Source organism: Calonectris borealis, chromosome 1 (assembly GCF_964195595.1).
Source record: "Calonectris borealis chromosome 1, bCalBor7.hap1.2, whole genome shotgun sequence".
In the NCBI taxonomy this organism is placed as follows: Eukaryota; Metazoa; Chordata; class Aves; order Procellariiformes; family Procellariidae; genus Calonectris; species Calonectris borealis.
Genome location: NC_134312.1, coordinates 80,378,043 through 80,399,266, shown reverse-complemented (window position 1 = coordinate 80,399,266; position 21,224 = coordinate 80,378,043). Strand labels below are relative to the sequence as shown.

Sequence of the window (21,224 nt, the reverse complement as noted above, 5' to 3'; positions counted from 1 at the left end):
GCTTTTTAAGAGGAAGTTTTATTGCCTGGGTTGACCTTACCTGCCCAAGACACAAAAATTAAAAAATGCTGAATCTAAAGATGCATGGAAAAAAGTTTGTACGGAAAAACCATCAAAGCTCTTCCTCTATTTCTTCATAATTTTTATAGATGGTATAACCTTATAAGATAAACCAACATTCTGCTCTTAGTACGTGCAAGAGGCAACGCTACAGGCTTGGGGAAGAGTGGCTGGAAAGCTGCCCGGAGGAAAAGGACCTGGGGGTGCTGATTGACAGCCGGCTGAACATGAGCCGGCAGTGTGCTCAGGTGGCCAAGAAGGCCAATGGCATCCTGGCCTGTATCAGAAATAGTGTGGCCAGCAGGAGCAGGGAGGTGATCGTGCCCTTGTACTCGGCACTGGTGAGGCCGCACCTCGAATACTGTGTTCAGTTTTGGGCCCCTCACTACAAGAAGGACATTGAGGTGCTGGAGCGCGTCCAGAGGAGGGCAACGAAGCTGGTGAAGGGCCTGGAGCACAAGTCTTATGAGGAGCGGCTGAGGGAACTGGGACTGTTTAGCCTGGAGAAGAGGAGGCTGAGGGGAGACCTCATCGCGCTCTACAACTACCTGAAAGGAGGTTGTAGCGAGGTGGGTGTTGGTCTCTTCTCCCAAGTAACAAGCGATAGGACGAGAGGAAATGGCCTCACGTTGCACCAAGGGAGGTTCAGATTGGACATTAGGAGAAATTTCTTTACTGAAAGAGTGGTCAGGCCTTGGAACAGGCTGCCCAGGGAAGTGGTGGAGTCACCATCCCTGGAAGTATTTAAAAGAGGTGTAGATGGGGCCCTTAGGGACATGGTGTAGTGGGCATGGTGTGTTGGGTTGACGGTTGGACACAATGATCTTAGAGGTGTTTTCCAACCTTAATGATTCTATGATTCTATGATTTTGGGCCACAGTCAAACAAAATACCAGCTAAGTACTGCAGTCTAAGAACCTTCCTCTTTTCTTTAAGTATATGTCAAATACTTGATGTGCCTTAATTCCTTAAGGAGGGGGCTGTATAATTTCCTTACATGACTCCGTAATATTAAAATTACAAGTGTAGATAAATAGAAATACACTTCGTTTTTGTTGTTTTTCTGTTAGATTTTTATAACAGCTCGCAGCCATTTCCAAAGTCTGCTAGTAAAGTCTGACAAGCATGACATTTAACAGTATGGAGAAAATACAACAGGTGAAAAATAATGAAGCAGTTCAATATTAAAAACAAAGCTTTTTAAAATGCAGTGTTTAATTATTTAAGTAGGAAAAAGAAGACTAGATTAATGGGATCCGTTTTAATCAGCTGTGGTATTATTTCTTATTAGGTTGAAGAGAGATTTGGCTCTATATGGATTGATTTGATACTAAATAAAAGGTCTTCCTGCTAAGTCTGGTACTCCTGTTAGGTAAGAAAGTATGCCATGTATGTTTAAAAATCCCCAGGCATAGGGGTACATTTGTTCAGTTTTGCAGTTTCTAGATTTGCTTGTGTTGCTTCTCCATACTAGTTTTAAACTCCTTGGACAGATGAGTTTGGATGAAGTAGCTGGTATGTGAAGTACAGCAGTGAGGTCTGGGCTCGCAATCCCTGTTGTTGACCCTGGTGGGGGGTGACTTTCAGCAAAGAGGCAGTAACAAGCAGCTGGGCAGGTCCAGAGCTCTACTACCAGCCTGTCCTTGTAGTAACTGCCTGGAATAACAGTACTATCAGCCAAAGTTAAGAAGCATGAGAAAGCAGTCCTGTTTCAGGCTTGCTGAAGTCAGTTACAGCGTGTCTGTATATTGCCCTCTGGATCTTATGGATTTGGGATTGCCCAGCATGGAGCCCAATTCTGTGCTTGTACCACTGTGCAGTAAACATGCTACATATATATGGGCTTCTTCCTTAAAATTCAAAGGGTAGTATAGAATTTAATTTTAATTTTTTATTTTCTCCTCTTCTGGGCTAGAATTAAAATCTTGATTCCTGGATTTAAACTTTATAGCAAAGCATAACTAGGTGAGAAGAGAGGCAAACAGAACAGTATCTGAATGCCATAATTTAGGACAACACATTACTTTTCAGTTAGTATTTTGCTCTATCCTGTGGGCTTTGGTGGTGGCTGGGTTGTTTTGGGTTTTTTTGTTGTTTGGTTTGGTTTTGTTTGGGGGTTTTTTGTGTGTTTTTTTTTGTTTGTTTGGGGTTTTTTGTTGGTTTGTTTTTTTTTTTAAATGGAAATAATTAAACATGTTTGAAGAGGATGGGGAGGAGGGAGAATGACCCTTACCTTGTCTTGGCTGGCTTACCATTGTTCAATAAGTATGTATGTTGTAACATCTTACTTTCTGTATGGTCTCCGTATGGATTACTTACCAACCATTATATAATGAAACAAGAATCTGTAAGCCTTCCAGAAAGGAGGAACCAGCACACATATGTGATCAGTTTGATATTACCTGGAAGAGGGATCTGAGATCTCTGTAGAAAAATCTGTAGAAAGACCTCTGCAGTAATGGGAATTTGCAGTCGTGTCTGTCTGTCCATCCCCCCCACTCTCCCTTGGATGTTAGCCAGGTCTCCCTTGCCTCTTAGCAGTTGCAGTTAACTTAAAGCATGGTTATGACGGGGGTGTTTCTTCCAGCTGTTTTACACAGTTCTTCCCATCCCCTCCTGCTTCTATACCTGGTGCCTATACCCTGTACTTGCTCAGCTGTTGCAGAAAAGGGCATAAGTGCACTTTGTGAGTAAGAAAGTGACTGTTGTTGGCACCCATGCTGGTTGAGGCAGCTATAGAAACCTACAACCTGCATGCAAGTGGAAGTGTTCATGGAGCTGGAATGCTCATGGAGTTCAATGCGCTGGAATGCATTCAGGGAGATGGGGAAGAAGATGGGGCTGTACAGCGACTAATGAACTGTTTCAGCCTGAAAAATCAGTCTAGCAGGGTGGCCAGGGCCTTGGAACCTATTAACCTTGATGAAGTATTTGGAAGTCTAAGACTTGACAGCTGGGGCAAAGAAGGGTCTTTTTAAAGAATTTTAAATAAATATCTCTCTCTCTCTTCTTTCTCACACGTGCTCACTGGTGAAATGCTGCCTGACTTCTTTTAACTTTTCTTTTTTCAAGTATGTAGCTTTCTTACTGCATAGCTTGACTAGGTGACTTGCTACTGTGTTACCTATCTGAAAATTTATTTGTTTTTTTTCTTCTTCCTGGTGGCAAAACAGTTTCTCTGTAGCACTCGTTCATGCCTACAGAAATCTCACATATTCTCTTCACATATCGGTGCTCTGTGTTTAAGTCAGGCACATTGCTCCATGAAGAATGACTCACTTAGGATCGAATAGGGCAATATTTGTGTTAATCAGCTACATTTCTGTCTGCAGATATAGCTGTGCATTAAAACAAACACATTGTAGACATGAATTAAGGGGAAAAATATGACATGGAATTTCCTGACTTTTTAAAATAAAAAAAATAATTCTTTGCCAAGAATAACTTCATCTGCAAATGTTTCTTAAATGTGTTGCACATTTGTTTTTCTTTAAAGGATGGGTGGCCAGGCCTCTTCACATGTGGGCACCATATAGTGACATATTGTGGTTGTGTGATGATCTGGATTAGTTTAAAGGCTTCAGATCTTTTCTAATCTGGATTGTTTTGACTGAGCCAGGTTAGGGAGCACAGATACAAGCAGGTATGCTGGCAGATGTCATGGGGTTATGAGAAGCAATTTAGGACAGTAGTCTTCTTGTCTGTCCCAGCTGCAACAACAAAACAGAGCAAGCTTCATTGACACACTTTGTCTTATCTGTTTATATTATATGTTACTTCTGTTTAGTTATGCATTCTGTTAACAACCCACAAAAGTAAATTCATTTTCTACCACCTGCAGAAAAAGGACAAATATTCTTACCCCCCACTAGTCTCCAGCCATAATAAAGTGGTTTCCCTTGCTTCACCTCAGTCTTAAATGAACTAGGTAACTTCCCTCCCCCCACTACTTGCTAAATAATGTTTAAACACGTGCCAATATATGCTAACATGTTTTAAAACTTGCTTCCCCAGTCTTAAAAGATTTATGGAGTGTTTTGCCTGGTCAGTGGGTGCAAACTGTGCTTCTAAACATGTTGACTTAGCTGCCTGTCTCTGAATTTCTCTGGGAAGAAAAGGACATGAATTGGTCTTTCATCAAATCCACTTGGCTGCTTCGCGTGCAACTGCTATGTCCACTATAAGTCCACACACCTTCTTTTTCCGTTTCCCCTTTTATGATAGTGTGTAATATCTGTCTTCACTGTTTAATGTTGAATTCTGGGATTATTGTCAAGATCCATTGGATATCCCCAACTTTTTCACTTGACCCAAGGAAAGAAAGAAACATATGGAAGTATAACATGATGTAATACTGTGGGTTTGTCTTAAGTTGTTTTTCTTCAGCTTTTTGTAAAGTAACGTTGTTCTGTTGTGTTTCACAGGATGTGTGTACCTTACCCAGTAGAACAGAGCTCCGTAGGCACTGTCTCTGCAGAATAGAGAGCGCCTTTGCCTTTACTGAAAGTTGTATCCAATGTGTAGATTTGTACGTGATTGCTTTCTTTTTTTGTCTTTTCTCTTTTTAAAATAATTATAGGTTCATGTATTGGACAGACTGGGGAGAAGTGCCAAAGATAGAACGTGCTGGGATGGATGGTTCAAGCCGCTCCATTATAGTCAACACGGACATATATTGGCCAAATGGACTGACGTTGGATTACGAGGAACAGAAACTTTATTGGGCAGATGCTAAACTGAATTTCATCCACAAATCCAATCTGGATGGAAGTCATAGGTAAGAAGTTTTTGTTTGATGTATGTAACGCGGTGCTTTTCTTAGAAGATGTTGCTTAAGCAACGTCATAAGTTGTGTTGCGGGGAATTGTCATGTTAGCACTCGCAAAATTTTAAGCAAGCTAGTACTATCAGAAACTTTTATCCTTCCCCGTCCTCCCCTTTCCAATACCGTGAAGTTGAATGTGTGTTCCTCTTTGGGGTATCCTGTAACGCTCACTAAGTCTTTTCTCAGAACCAGTCCCATAAAGAAATCCTTGAATCCTATTCTTAATTGTTTAAAACTATATAGGAAAATTGTCCCTTTTCAGTAGGTCTTCTGTGCTCTGTTGCTGTGATATTCAGAAATGCAGAAAATAATCTGAAAAAATGGATCATCATATACAAGTATTTCAGTTTCATTAATCCTAGGGGTTGGGAAATTAGTGGAAAACAGTCTTTACAGAGAACAACACTAAAATCACTGTTTTTCTCTAACAGTTTTATAGCGATGATGTAATTCTTTTTGATCCAGTCACGGCTACTTCTTAAATAAGGGTATAGCTGGTAATTTGTATATATGCGTTTATCCCTAATTTGGGTGATGCCCCTCTTCGTTAAATGAGATAGCTTTGACTAGTACTGTTTGCACACAAATGAACCACAGTTAGCTTGTGCCCAAGATATCATATAGAGATATGATTTTTTTGAGGTTATCCTTTGCAAATTTTTATGGTGCTTCAGCTGGTGTATCTAGGCGTGAAATATCCTTTCTTATGCTCTTCGTTCTGACCTCTTGGGGACTTGTCCCTTCTTTCACCACAAAAGTTAATCTGGCATAAAGAAATCAATCATATTGACAAGATAGGTGCTTTGTGTGGACTTGTGAATAGGAACATAGGCAGCATGCATGAAACATATCCACTGTCTTCCTGTGGTATTTATTTTGAACTCCACAGTTTCTTGTAACACTTGTTTGAAAGGTTATGTCATTTCCTTCTTAAATTCTGCTTGTTAAGAGATGAAAAGTTCATGCAGTATTTTTGTAACGGTGTTTGTTTATAGAAGGTAACAGGAGTTGGATGCAGTTTTAAATTTGTGTCTTTGGTTATGAATATTATAACTAGCTTTGTTAATTCAAAAAATGGAGATAGGTGTTTGTTTATAGAAGGTAACAGGAGTTGGATGCAGTTTTAAATTTGTGTCTTTGGTTATGAATATTATAACTAGCTTTGTTAATTCAAAAAATGGAGATAGGGATATCTATTTTGAAGTAGTCCTTCATTTGCTGTTTATTTCACAAGAAAGAAAACTTACTAGTACCAAAAAAGAAATATTTCGTAGTGATACTTTCTCTAAAAAAGGAAGACTGTCACATAAGTTTTCAAGCAATGGAGAGAAAGGGATAGGAATTGTCATGTACAATAATAACTTGAGTCTTTTTTTATGATTTTTTTTTTTTTTTTTTTAGTTGGTGCTGATTAACTGGAATACCCTAAAATCTCTTTCTCTGTTAAAAATGATTTATAATGTTGTATATCTCCCGTGATAAGAACAGAGAGATCATGAAACCAGATGTGTAACAGAACTTTAAAGAGAGTCATCTCAACTGAAAGCAATCACACGTGGGGCTCAGTGTGACAGCTTGCCACCTGAAAAATTGCAGTCCAAATGTGGATTTCTCACACAAATACTCATAGTTGCTGTAGGAGTAACAGAAGCAAGCAAAACCGAAACAACCCCACCCTCCAAACAATGCTAGCAAGAAGAAAGTACCACTCCAAAATGACTACCGATACTATCACACCTAAAGCCCGCTTTGGTGGCTTTGTCCAACAGGATGATTAGGTGGCTCATTTTATTCTTGAGTCACCCTTTTTTGTGCTCTTCTCTTTATATGAGAGGGAAAGGACCGCCACAGTGTAACAACACACTACTGCAGTCTGGCTGATGCCTTTCTAGGAAGAGAGTGCCTATCAGGTGCTGCATTAAATGGTACTGCTTTCGATAGCACCCCCTGGAAAATGATGCAGGATGTAGAGATGATTTTTGAAATGTTAATTGCTTGAAAAGTGCCCACCGAACAAAAATTGACACGACCACCATCATCCAAATCTATATTCATGTTTTTCCTATGGAACACAAACCTCCCTGTCTTATCTAGTGTCTCCAGTCTTCCCAGCTCCAGAGCTACTTTGGTGTTTCCTGCTAGCATGACTGCGTTTTCAATCTTCTTTTGCTACAGGCTTCTCTACAGTTTTTCCCTTACTGGTGGTCTGTTGCGCAGCAGTGTAAATGTACTTGGTTTTGGTATTTTGTTTTTATTTTAATGGTGTTTATTCCCTGGCCTGCCTTAGGCTAACCTGGAAGTGATTCATTCTAGAGATGAGGCTGTGAAGGTGCCTCTTGGTCTTTCTTGGTGTGAGGGGCTGACCAACCTTGTCTGTCTGCAGAAAGCTGCATCTAACAGCTGTCTCATGACATGGAAGTGAAGTCACCTGGGTCCCAGCAGGTACCTCATTCCAGAGTAAATTCTCTGGAATTGGTGAAACCTGTAATGAAGGCCTGTATAGACAAGTAATTTAAATTTTTAGATCTACTAATTCTTCTTACATATTAATTAAAAACAAAACAATTGGTCTAATACTTTAAAGTTGTTGGGTTTATTTTTTAAACTGATACTGAAATGTATCAGAAGTATTTCATGGCAGTTTGCTAATATGTTACCATTTGTGGGGGAGAAAGGGAAATCGTCTTTAGAGAGGAAAGCACATATGACTTCCCTTAAGTGCTCAGAAGCACACACCACTTCTAACAGCACCTGTTTTTCCCTAGGCATGTGAGAAAGTTCTGAAGATTCAGAAAAGAGTCAACATCTGTATCCAGGCATTTTTGTTTTGTTTTTTATTCTTTGCAATTACATCATTGGGAGGGGAAAAAAAGAGGAAAGAATTTGAGAAGTTAAGCTGTTCTACAATGGGGTTTTATGTAATTTTTTTTCTCTGCTGTGACCTCTTAGCTTCTGCCTGTCTTACGAAAAAAGATCTGGGAATGTCTAAAGTGATTCTTTTCTGTTAAATACTCTCTTTCAGTTATTCAGCAAATTCACTTTTCTCAATATGATATTTTACAGCTGTAATTCTGTATTTTGGTTCTTAATTATTTTCTTCATCTTTTTCAATAACTGATTTTCTAATACTAAAGAAAAGACAATTTCTAATTCTGCAGACAAAACAAAAAAACCCCTGAGATCTTCCTTTTAAGTGGGGGGAGGAGGGTGGGGAAGCCAAACCCAAAACCCACAAAGCCTTCTGTCTTTTCTCCTAGTCATCCCCACCCCAAAAAGAAGAAAAAATAACCAGATTTTTCTGTGAACGGTAGAACTAATAACGTCTGGGGTTAGAAGGATTTCTGCTTATCCCTCCACCCCAGCAGCAGTCCCTCTGGCTTCCCTCTCTATGTTCCTATGCCCTGTGTGCACATGCATATGCACACCCCACCCCACACCCCCCTGCTTTTTTCTCCCTCCTTCTTGCCACCCCTCAAATGCACCCATGGCTGCTTCTGTTCCTTCACCCAGCATTATCTGTTGCTCCTGTCTGTGTCCCCTGCGCACTCTTGCTGGGTCTGGCAGCTCGACAATGTGTTCCTGGGCAGCTTATTTCAGCTGCTGCTCTTGTCAGGTGGCTCAAATAATAGGGGGTTTAGGGTCGCTCACATCTTCACAGCCATCCATTTGTTAAGGAAAACTTGTAAAAAGTACAAATGAAAATCTTTTTGTGATCCCTTTCCTGAATGGTTGGCCAAGAGATACAAGATGCATTGAGTATGGAGTTGGAGGAGATAGATACTGTACAGACACAGCTAGAATGATCAAATACTCTTGTTTCCTTGTAAAAAGATGACATTGTGTGATTAGGCCAACTTTTTTCCACTGCCACTTTTAAAGAGGGCTACCTTTTAGAGTAATTTTCCTTAAGAGTTAAGAATGGGGGAGAACAAGATCATTATCAAGTGCATAATCTGACTTAAAACAGACTTTTTGGCTTATTTAGAAACTGCTAGTTTTAGTGATTTGTTCTTGATGTTTAGACCGTTCTTCTAACTGCTGTTTTATATTTAGAAAGTAATTTTAATTTTTTTGTTGCTACCTAAATTTCTCTTGTTTAAAACAGGGTTTTTTGTTTTATGATTTTGAAGTGTTACTAGTTTTTCTGCTGCTTTACCTACTGTCAACATGCCTGGGAAAATATTTATGCTTCTGGAAGCTGGAGCTATCTATTGAAGAAATTAAAAAGGCAATTGAGTTATTGAAAGACTTCATTGAAAGTCATTGAAAGACTTCATTGAAAGTTATTGAAAGCTTCATAAAAATATGATTTTCTAGATCTGAATAGTTTTGGTAACTTTTAGCAAAGGAAGCAGATGAGTAAAGATTTGATCTGTCAAGTTTTTTAGTGATGATTTCCCACATGAGGTGGGAAAGAGTCTGTAGCAGATAAATGATTGTAAAAGCTTTGTGTAAAGCAGGATGACATGAGTTTTAATTGCTTTGGGGGAAGTGAGAAATATTTAGCAGGAACTAACCACTTTACATCAAAACAGAATTTCAAACAGTTCAAAGAAAACTGCTTTTGTGGTTTGGATGGTGAGAGAGAATACAATGTAAATAGGAAAAGATTTTAATTAGTGTCACTGACAGTATTAAAGTATTGAGGTTCGGACCTCAATGGTCTAAAATTTGGAATAAGTGAAAGGGAAACATTCTGGGCATATATCTAAATCTGTAAGAAATCTATAACTTTTTTTCTTTTTATTCCTGTAGTCTGACTATCACGTCTCTCTACCTGGCACTACAGAAGAATTAAAATTTGAAGATTTATATGTCAGAGAAGGACATTGATATGCATGGATGCTTCGCTTCTTGCTTGCAGGGGTCCGGATAGTGGAAGAGTACAGTAGGCAAGTGGGAGGACTATGCAGGGGGAGAAACAAAGGAAGCCTTTTTTTTCTTTTTTTTGGTCACCTCTTCGGACAGGACCTAGATAAGCTCCCTTTGGAGTCAGCGAGCCTCTGCATCAAAACTAATAAACAGCATGACAGCACAGGCAGTAGCCCTCAGTAAATATGTGGTAGAGTCATAAATTCATGAGAAAACCTCTACAGCAAATTTTTCGGGGATGATGTATTGTTCGTTACCTGCTAGCCCTGGGACTTATTAGCCCGAGCTACTCCAGTGATGGGCTTATTAGAATAAAGAGGAAGAGCATAGAAGTTGATGACTAATGCCCTTGGTTTGCCAGCGAGAGAAAGGAACGAACGGTTTTTCATGTCAGAATGTAATAATTAAGAAATTAAATTGGTGCATAGAAGAGATGGTTTTGTTTTTTGCAGCTCTTGCCCTGCTCTTATCAGAGCGAACAGTTGCTTTTTGTGGGACTAATTAAACAAAACTGTACTGCAGACAGCTCTCCTGTGAGTAGAGTACCCGAGATAGGTTGGCCTGCTAAGGCAGCTCTTGAATTAATTTTCTCTTCCTTTACCCTGCAGCAGCAGTTCTAATTAATAAGTTAACACGTTACTGGCTGAAGGGAAATGCACTTACAAGGTCCCCCAGGAAGTGTTTGTGCTAATGAGATGGGTTTTGAGGCCACTGTAAGAAAACATACTTTCAGCAACTGTCAGGAAACTGTGAAGCTCTTGCGAGGAGGTGAATGTCTTAAGTTTGCACTCGAGCATTGAGTTTTCTAGTTTCTGTTTTCAAGCATCAGCTCATGTCTGTCTGCCAGATGATTAGTTGCAGATTTGATGAAACACTAAAAATACTGTGTCCCTGCATTTAGAAGAGTTTCTTTTTCATTATTTGCACCTAATGTGATATATGACATTATGTGCAAGGTATAAAATAATTGCATTCTGTGTATATCTTTGCGTATATTTCTGTGAGATAAAAATGCTTAATGCCCTCAAGCAGTGAAGAGAATCCAGTCTATGGTGAAAACCCTGTTTCAATACCTCACCAACACATTACAGGCCAGTGCAGAAGACGAGTAGTGCCCTAATTAAAACAGCTAGAGAAGCCTGCACAAGCAGAATTAATTAGATTATTTGGACACAGAGCTAGGGTGAATTTCTTGGTTCTTCCCCAAGGTGCTTCTGAAATAAATTGCTGGAAAGGTGGAGCTTCAAAACATCTGTAGTTGATTGTGTGTGATACACATACACGGTGTATATAGCTAGAGTCACTAGGTCACAGGTCTCTGCATATTTGTAGACTTTAAATAAAAATATGTAGTACAAGGTGATTAGCCCAGGTGGATCAACGGAGCAGCTCATCGGTACTGCTTCCAAGACCTGAGATGGCAAATGCAGAATTAGTTCAGGATCACAGCTCTGCTGAAAGCAAAGGAAGAGCAGCTTCAGGTTAGGAAGCACATAGACTGCTTTGCAGTGAGCGGATCTACTGGTGCACCTTCCTCCTACACTCCATCATCTCCTCCTGCTGGCTTTCCAGTCTCCTCCCCTCTTGCCAGAGGCCTTTCATCTACCCTGCATGTCATGATGGTGTTTGCCTGAAAAATGAGCCGCAGAATGACTTCATTTCTCAGCCACAGTTTTACTTCTGATTGACTTTTTCAGACTTTCATTGAAGGTGGGATTTGAAATGTCATTGCTAGACCTGTTATTTGTTACATATACTTTCTGGAAACACATGGCGATCGTGGCTTAAAGAAGTGGCAAAAAAGAAAATATTTTGGTTTTAAAAGACAGTATTATATGCCACAAGTCATGTTTCCTGTTTACTTTCTCAGGTAATTAGAACCAGGCTTGTATTCTGATAGGAATATTTGAACAAGCATTCATGGTAAAAATCCGCTCAGTTTTCCGAGTTTGCTTTGTAAATGTTTTTGTTAGGTTGGCAGGAGAGGAAACCTTGTAAGCTTCTGAGGGAACTGGAGCTCTTTGCCCTCCTTGTGGCATCCTTGGTGTGGTGTTATACAGTTGTCTGTTAGTCTTTCATCCTGCTTCATCTGATGGTGTGCAGGATTCGTGCTGCAAGTGCTTTGGCCACTTGCTAATATTTCCAATTGTCACAAGTCGAAGCTGTGTAATTCTTGCAACTTCCTGAATGCTCAGGCATTAGGAAATCTGTAGATGGAGAGAAACATTTTGTGTAAAATATTATCATTTGCTTCATGCAAGCCTGTCTGTTATATGCTTTCTTTAACATGATGAGCACTAAAAGCAAGGTTCAGAAGACGGGTCTTTACATTTTTAATCCTTCGTGAAGGAAGATGTGATGAGAATTGCAGCATAACAACTTTCTGTTTTGTTTTTCTTATACCAAGAGGCAAAAAAAAAAAAGGCCTGATAAGAATGTAGCCCCCAGGTATCTTTAACTGAAAATTGATCTTGGTATAGCATAAGAAGGAAAATAAATCAAAATTCAGTAACTGCAGGTATGAGCATCTCTTAAAGACTTTCTCAACAATTCATAGACTAATCAGAAAGGTTTTACCTCTAGTTGGTATGAATTTCCAGCTCTTAATATTGTATTGTCATTGGATGCCAGTATGGTAAATTTTGCCATAGTATTAAATATGAAGTATTAAGATGAATTACCTTCATTTTTTTCTCAGTCTTCACAGTGGTATTTGAAATGGGATTGTGAAGACTGATACAACAGTAGATTTTTTTTCCCTTCTGATAGCCTAGGAGATGGTAATAGGTATGGAATCCTCCAGAGGGACATTGGAGAAATGGATTGAAACATAAATGTGAAAATTCTTGCACCCTGCCCTGGAGATTGAGCACAGGCAGCCTCAAAGGTCGCCTGAAAGGAGTTTCGCTACTGTGAAGCTGGAATGTTGATGGCTTAGAGATGTACAGGCCAGGATGTCTAAAGTACCTCAGGTTTTCTGCAGGTGTTCTAATCAGTTTTTGAAATTAGAGAACTGTAATGCAGCCAGAATAGAAAGGACTTGGTTAATGGAAAGTGTTTGCTTGTTTATTTTTATGGAGAAATGCTATTATGCTTGAATAGAAAACACTATTTGTTAAAATTCTAGGAGAAAAATTATAATTCTGATGATATTTTAAATTTATGTATCTCAATTTTTGGTGGCTTTTTTTGGTGTGAGGAATTCTTAAATTTCATAGCTATAATCTAGATTTGGATTTGAATGCTAGTATTAGTTGAAAAAGCAATAAAGGTAGACTGAGAAAATCCTGGTTGTGATAAAGGATATGAATATAAAGTAAATCTTTTTTGGTCATTTTATTGTTAATTTTTATTTCAAGTGAGTTTAGTCTTTGTCTGAAATGCATATTATCCTAAAGCAGGAGCTTTTTTGTCATTGTTAGTATAAAACTGGGTAGATTGTCTATGAATTTTCATGTGTGTATTCCATTTCAAGAGTTCAGTAGTTCCTTTTGTAATGCCTGCTTTAACTTGTTTATTATTTGTTTCCTTTATCTTCACAAAGTATTTCATAGGCCTGTTTAACAGAATAAGAATAGAACAAAGGTGAATGTATTTAAATTGGATCTACGTTTTCTTCAGGCAGTAGAAAACTCTTTACTATAACAAGTTTTTATTGTAATTGCATCTCTGTTTACCATGATGATACTATAAATAGTTGTATTTAGGAAATTGTGATACACAGCACAGATGGAATTTAATTTCTGTGGAAACTGCTTATCTTCTCTCTCTTTTTCTCTTCCCATCTTCCTTCTCTGCTGTCCCCTTCTGCATTTCCTTCCCCGCCAACTAAACAGAGTAGAGATGGTGATGTTTTAAATGTCAATCGCCATCAAGATTTTTTAAGGCAAATTTGTGTGATTATATGCCTGGCGCAGGGAAGATTATTGAAGTTAGTGTGTGCTTAGTGCCATCTAATATGTAGCCAATTTGCATGTTGCTGAAGCCTAGAGATATCTTCTGAACGAATAAGATTACTCCTTATCCTCATCTCTCACTTTCTCATCATCTCTGGTGTGTCTTTTTAATAAGACTAATAATACGAGTATAGCAGTTTGAAGGAACTGAAGAGCTTAGTGAAGGATAATAGGATGTAGTGCTTTTTGCTGTCATATCGCTTGTTCCAATCAAGCCTGGGCTGATAATGTAGAAGCTGAAGATAGTTGCCATCAAAGAGCTGTCAGGTCGTGTCAGTCCAATTACACCTGCAGCGCTGTACCTGGTACCCGGGTCAGTGGCTTTATTAGCGAGGCCAGAAATGTGGAGACCTCGCTGCTCCCCGACCCCACGTGGGTGCTTGTGAAACACCCTGTAGGTGAGAAGCGCTTGCTCCTGTCACCCGGCCTCAGCAGTTGAGTACTATGGGTGATGTTCTGGTCCCCTTCATTCACCTGGGTGTATTTAATAAATAATGGAACAGAAGTCGGGACCCCTCTTCCCACCCACCAAAACCAGAGCTCTGCAGTTCCTAACGCAGATCGCGCTAAAGCATAACTGCTTGGCGGCAGCCATCAGAAGGTCATTTCTTGGTCCCTTTCCCCTTTCTTTTCCTGTTTTTTAGCACCTTGGCTCTCCAGCCCTTTCCCCCCCTCCTCATTAGGCTCCTGTGGAGGCTCGTTTAGCGCAGTTCAGCCACTGCTTCTGTGCTGACACGCATCGTGTGGCTGCTGTTCAGCAAGGCTGACAGTGCAGCCTGTGGAGTATGTTCAGAGGGGAAAAAAGCCCTGCTGGTTTTGCCGATTGGCAGTGAGCTATCATCTTGTAATGGCTTGCTGGAAACAAGGGATATGGAGTACATGTTACCGGAAATACTCATCTTAATGAGATGCAAGAAATACATGCTGTTGCATTTGGGCCCAAAGCCGTTGTCATGTGGTGGTACCTTATATCTGCTGAGAAAAATTATACAAGTTTAAGAGTAATCACTTCAAGGCTGTGGCTGATGGTGCAGTCAAATGAAGTGCTCCTGAATCCTTCCAGATAAGGGCTGGTTTAAATAAGGGTCACAGTTCACCTTATGCATTGTTATATGAATAGATGGTTGTCTGAAAGTTGGGCATGTCTAACAGTTTCTGTTGTACTCAAAGATTTATTCCCACCGGGAATGGTGGGTACTAATGGCATTTAAAAATCCTCTTATTTTTTTTTTTTAAGTGAATTGCAAGATAGTCAGAATGCTTCAGAATAATGTGGCTTCCCTTGTGCATGGGAATGCTGGTTTTGGTGCAGGTTTGGTCATAGTGAGAGCTTCGGACTTTTATTGCTTCTGTCCCATACGACAAATGTCATAAATTTGTCATAAAGACTTAGTCTCCAAGCCTGCTATAAACTAAAATTATTCAAATCTGAAGGCATTCAGGGTTTGGTGGTAGGGCTGGTAAAAATGTTTACAGAATTAGAATGCCTTTATTCTTGGTATGGGAGCGTGTTGTGTCATTCTTCACTGTTTGGCTTCACTGTTTGGCTGGTAGGTTTCAGATGTAAATTATATTACAATAGTCTTTTGTAAGAAGCTTAGTTGGTGCATTTAATTAGAAGCAAATATATACCTGACTCCAGACAGAGAAAAGAAAGAAAAGATAGTATGTCCTACTTTTGAGTGCAAAATACCAAGAAATAGAAAATTTTGTTTAGTGTAGAATTGGAACACTACAGTGACAAGTAAGGGAATGTATGTGTTTTTCTCGGGAGCAGAAAAAAATAGAAACTTTAAAGATAAGGCATCTTTTTCCAGAAGCTAAGGTGAAAGAGTGGTAATGACTGCAGTCTCTTTGTACTCAGAATCATTGGCAGAAGACACCTTCAAGTTTCTTGCTTTAATATACTCTTCTGTTATATTTTAACAGAAAATATTTGGAAAAAAACAGTATTTTTGTCCTCTACTAAACCACTTCAGTTACCGACTTCTTTGCAAAAGTGATGCATACAGTGTGGGGGTGTTTTCTCAGTAAATATGCAGATAATAATTCTCTTCCCTGCAAGAAGAAAATTGGGAGGCTGATGTTCATAGTGTACCCTATACCTGAAAGAGTAGTAGAGCTGTGTGTCATTCCCTTATGCTTTCAGTCTGGGAGCGGGATGGCGATCTCCACTGTTCAGTGGGAGCTTGTGTACATGGGAATGCATGCGCACCCATTCAGTTAAGAATAAAGGAGGTGGGAAGAAGCGCTTGTGTAAATGGTACTTGTGTGGCCTGCTTTGAGCAGGGTGTTGGTCCAGATGACCTTCAGGGTCCTCTCCATCCTAAGTTTTTTTTATGATTCGGAATAAAATATCTGTAAGAATTGAGCTACTTAATTCTAGTTCTGAGGAACCTGGATACAGATAATTAGTTTCTACATCACAAGAACCTGGAAAAACTGTCTTCAGTAATGTTTGTGCTGCATTTTTGTGATGGCTAATGAGCATGTGTTTGTATATATACATAAAATATATGGGTATACTCTTTAATTTTGTTTATGAACCTGGAGACAGGCAGTGACCCAGTTTGCTCAGAAATGATACCATTACCATGGCAGAAGATCAGTAGAACTCCGTTTAATGGCACTGCTTATAATAGAAACAATAGCTTAATAATTATCATAATAATGAATCATGAAAAGTAACTTTAAGGATTTCTTCATAGTGAAACTATTTGTTATTAGAGTATTTTTCTGATGGTTCAAAAGAGCGAAACTGGAAGAGATGGATGGACTGCTAATTGACCAAATGCTGTCTCGGTTTGAAATCTGCTGAGGCTGAAAACGATGGAGATCATAAATCAGCAGGTAGCAGTCAGATTTGCATAAAATCAGTGGGCATTCTCCCAATTTGTGCATGGTGACATAGAGCCCCACAGGTATTTAATGTTAAAAGGGTGCTAAGAAATAGCCACAGACCTAAGGAAGGATTTCAGTTGGCATCTCTTGGCCATCTCAGCATCAGTAGGCAGCTGGAAATAGGACTCCTGTGTTGTTCCCCCATATCGTTCCCCAAACTGGGTGCACTATATTTGTTCCTCGTCAATAAATAGAAAGTTTTGATCAACAGTACTTGCACTGTAACACTTCTTTTCACAAAAGCTGTTCAAACAAAACCATAGCATGAATTGTGTTTGAGCATTCATTTTCTTCCCTGTACTCTATTAGGCAAGCGGTGGTTAAAGGCTCCCTTCCACATCCTTTTGCTTTGACGCTGTTTGGGGACACGTTGTACTGGACTGACTGGAACACGCATTCGATCTTGGCCTGCAGCAAGTACTCTGGGGAGGACCTGCGTGAAATACATTCCAACATCTTCTCTCCCATGGATATCCATGCTTTCAGCCAAAAGAGGCAGCCAAATGGTAAGCTGTCTTGCTTTCTTTTTTTAACCGTAAGTTGGAACTGATTTGCAAAAATCTTAATTAATCTTTCTGGATGGCGGTGGGTGGCTTCACTCACGTCATGATACAATTTTTCCAATGCAGAGATTGGGAAAAGACCCAAAGAGAAACCAAATATTCTCTACATTGTTTTTTTAAGTTAAAAAAAAAAAATCTCTTGCTTTTTTTCTGCCTGCCACATTTGTCCTGTTGTATTCCTTTTTCTGTTTCATGTGCCATAACTTTAGGCAACATGGTATTTTTATTTTTTCCAAGTAGTAGTTCCTGAATGGAAAGTAGTGTTAATTTGGCAGACGATATTAAGCAAGACTAGTTCTGTGTAATAACCACTGTCTTAACCATTGTGTTAATTTACTGTGTTTGCATTTTGTTCTTTGTATATACAATCTACTATACATGCAGCACCGACATGCTGAATAGTTTGTGAAAATGAGAAGGGCAGAGCTGAAACAAGGCTCTTGTTTAGAGCTAAGTGTTACTTCCCCAAGAAAGGAAACGTTCAACATCCTTGCATTTTGGTACCATAAATACCCCACTACTCAACACTTGGAATTAATTTTTCCGTGTTCTGTGTTTATCATTTCCTTCTTTAATCTGTGTTGCTGCCACCGATTCTACCACTCAAATGCTGTATGTGTTTTAACACATGAGATGAGGTCATTCGTTATCAGAAGCATTAATCTGTGTGATTTATGTTTAACAGCTACAAACCCATGTGGAATTAATAATGGTGGCTGCTCCCACTTGTGTTTGATGTCTCCTACCAAGCCCTCTTATCAGTGTGCATGTCCCACTGGTGTGAAACTTCTTGAGAATGGAAAGACCTGCAAAGATGGTAGGCTTTGTTTTTAAAAATCCTTTTAGATTAAGCACAAAGTAGTTTTTGGAGGGAAAGGGGTTCTTCCAGCTTCACTATATAATGCATATTAGGGGTGGCAAATGGTGGAATGATGCATGCTTTTGCAGTACAGATAAAAGTGATTGGAAAAAGCCCTCTACTTTTCAAAAAACAGAGAGGCTCATGGCTGAAGAACAGGTTACCTCCAGTTACAAAATTTAGATTGCAGTTCTGTCTTTTACTAATTCCCTGCAAGTTTTTGGGGGGCTCTGTTGTTCCCTTTTCTTAGAGAAAATGATACCTACCTCCTCTGTTGTCTCTAAAATGTTTTTAACATTATTTTTCATGCATTAATATTTGGCTAATAGGATTGTACAATGAAAGCAATTTATTTTTTTTTTTTAAGATCAGATGTCCGTTTATTATATACATGTACACCTGGAATCTCTTTCAGTTCACATGCATAAAGTTAGTCACCTACATCTGTATATAGGAACTGAAAAGAATGGTATATTTTTTAGAGGTGTTGAAAGTGTTTCAGCCTTAAAACCCAAGATGTGATTGAGACTTAGGGCTGCTAGCGCTCACCCCAAACTGCTTTTAGTGTCTCATTGTGGGCTAATGTATATGATTTTAAGTTGTTATATTTTATAAGTATAGGTCTTGTGACATTGTGCTGTTGTTGCTGTAGTACATTAACAGGATCAAAATAAACACTGGGAGATAATTACCTCATTCATAAATAACTATCTTTTATGCAGATCATCTCTCTATAACAAAGGTAAATGGAGGAAGAAACAGAAAGAGCAGAATTTACTGTAAATAGGCTAAATAAAATGTGTACAGAAATAATTTTTGTTAAATTGTCATTTTATATTTTAAAAATTCTTCTAGGCTTGTCAGCTACTGTTCAGTGTTTTCTTTAATTTCATGCTATTTCATGCTCTCTGCTGATTATTTTTGTGTGGCTATTTGTGTCTGTGTGAACCTTGTTAAAATAAATTGCTGCTTTTATGTGAAAAACTCAAAAGCAGCTCCCAAATTAGCCTTGCAGGATTATTTGTAAGAACTTACCAATACATGCACAAGATGTTTTTCTTCCATTTCGCCAGTTCAAGGAACAGGCTTTAATAATACTGCTCTAGGTTGGTCATTTGGTCAGAACGTGACACAAATTCACGTGCTTTTTTAAAAATACTTGATATGCATGGATAAACTCCTTTGTGGCAGCAGATAGCTAAAGCAGTTGTTACCCAATACAGGCACGTTTCCAAAAGCAGTGCTGCACAAAAAGTCCGTGTGGGGGACGGGGAGTGGTGAAGGTTTGATCACTTGCCAAGCAAAGGTAGAAAGGTAAGGCAGCAGAGGCTGAAGTACTAAGCACAACAGTTGGTACAAGCCTTGGAGAGATCAAGAGAGAGAAATTGCTTCCCTTTGACTTACTGCTGATAGGAGAAGGGCCAGGAACTTCAGGCAAGAGGGGCTGTATGTTTTTGCTCCCCATGTGCTGTGTTCCAAGGAACAGGTGGCTGTATCACAGAAGCGCCCGCTTCCCTGCTCAGGTTCAGCCCCATGTCCTCATGGACTCAACCTACCACCCAGGTTAACCACCCTGTGCTGAACGGCACCTTTCTAGTGTATCAAAGTAAATTACCAAAAGCAAGTAGAGGAATGGTATTAAAAAAAAAACAAACCTAAAACCTTATTAAAAGGACTTCAATTTCTCATGCAGAGATACTCAAAATTATCAGTTCACTTTCTCAGCCATTCCTTATGTCTCAGAATTTTTATCTGTTGCTCTTTTCTCCCATTCCCTGAACACATGACAAGCCAAATTGTATGTTCCCAGTCAGCCATAAAGTATATTTGGCTCACAAAATACAGCTCCCATTTTATCAGAAATTTTCTTAATCAATTTACTACGGCATGTTGTCCATTTGTATGCAAAAAACTTTATATAAGAACATTTATTTATCTTATGCTTGTTAATATAATGTTGCATTTTTAACCACCATTCTGCTATTGCATCTTTCCAAAAGACTCTGCCCCTCCTTTTTCAAGAAGAGAAATGGGGGGGGGGGGATGCACAGTAAACTGAGTCTGTGTTTATTTAGCTCAGTGAGTGTTGCATACCCCTGCTTCTTGGACTTAGAAACGAGTTAGCATGTAACCCAAATGAAATAACCTACTCAAACTATGCATCAGATCCATTGATTTCACTTAACTTCGATGATCCCATGGAGAGCTAACTTCTGGGAGGAGCGTGAGGAAGCTTCAGGTTCAGCATTTAGAGCTGAGTTTACACCGAAATAATGAAATATTTTTGACTGTTTTTTCACTCTTCTTACTGAAGAGAGGTGCAGGTGGTAGGCTTACGGCTTTGGCGAGTGACATACAACTTTCCAGAGCTCTTCAAGGCAGAGATTCACTGGAATTTCTTCTCGTACTTGCGAAGGCTGCAGTTATTGATTCGGGGAAGGGAGGGAGAGCATGGCAGTCGAACAGGGCCGGACTAGCCACAGACCAGATTTTGAGATGTAAATCTGTACATGTTTGTGTGTTAACTACCTTTCTTGGGCTGCTCAGTGATCCTGGGGAAGTAAATTTATTTTATTTTTTTCAGGTGTGTGGGGTGGGGGGTTGGTTGTGGTTTCTTGGGTTGTTTTTTTCTCTTCGTATTTGCCTGTTTACTATATCTGCTGTGAAAATACAGCTGAACCCTCAGAACTGAACATTTTTACCTTGGATTGTTTCAGTATATATCTATTATGCCGCAACAGACTGAAACACCAAATGATTAAATCTCTGTTTGCAATTAGAACATATATATGACTTTTGGGAAAGGAAGGAGGGGGAATGACTTACAGGTGAAGGAAGGTGAAAAATGAGGCTAAGAGTTTTTCTTCTTTAAGACTGTTTTGTCTTCTAGCAGTAGACTAAAATCAGACTGGTTCCTAAACCAAATTGTTTTATGCTGAAAGGAGCCTCTTTGAGGAGAGAACTCCATTTCATGCTGTGCTGATGAGAGCACCAGCCTGGACTGGAAAGATTTTGACGAGTGAATTTTGAGTGTGTGTTTGTGGTGTTTGCAGTGCTTTGGCATTGACAGATGATCCTTGCAGCCAAAGGTGAGGCTGGCTGACCCTCCCTGAGCAGTTTCCATGACAACCTAGCATTTTTGAATAATCTTGGTTTATAGGAAATCTTTTCCTCTCTCCCCTTTCTCC

General features: G+C 39.3%; 1 protein-coding gene across 3 annotated transcripts in view; it reads left to right on the top strand.

Annotated features, from left to right (window-relative positions):
* LRP6 (LDL receptor related protein 6) overlaps window positions 1-21,224 on the top strand; it is a 123,430-nt gene that overhangs the window by 50,385 nt on the left and 51,821 nt on the right. For 2 of the 3 annotated variants that reach the window (XM_075162395.1, XM_075162402.1), the window contains exons 3-5: window positions 4,640-4,837; window positions 16,924-17,120; window positions 17,863-17,994. In XM_075162395.1, the coding sequence (XP_075018496.1) occupies window positions 4,640-4,837; window positions 16,924-17,120; window positions 17,863-17,994 (527 nt within the window). Of the gene's footprint in view, window positions 1-1,396; window positions 1,433-4,639; window positions 4,838-16,923; window positions 17,121-17,862; window positions 17,995-21,224 lie in introns of those variants that run through there. The other variant, XM_075162410.1, reaches the window with a different exon arrangement.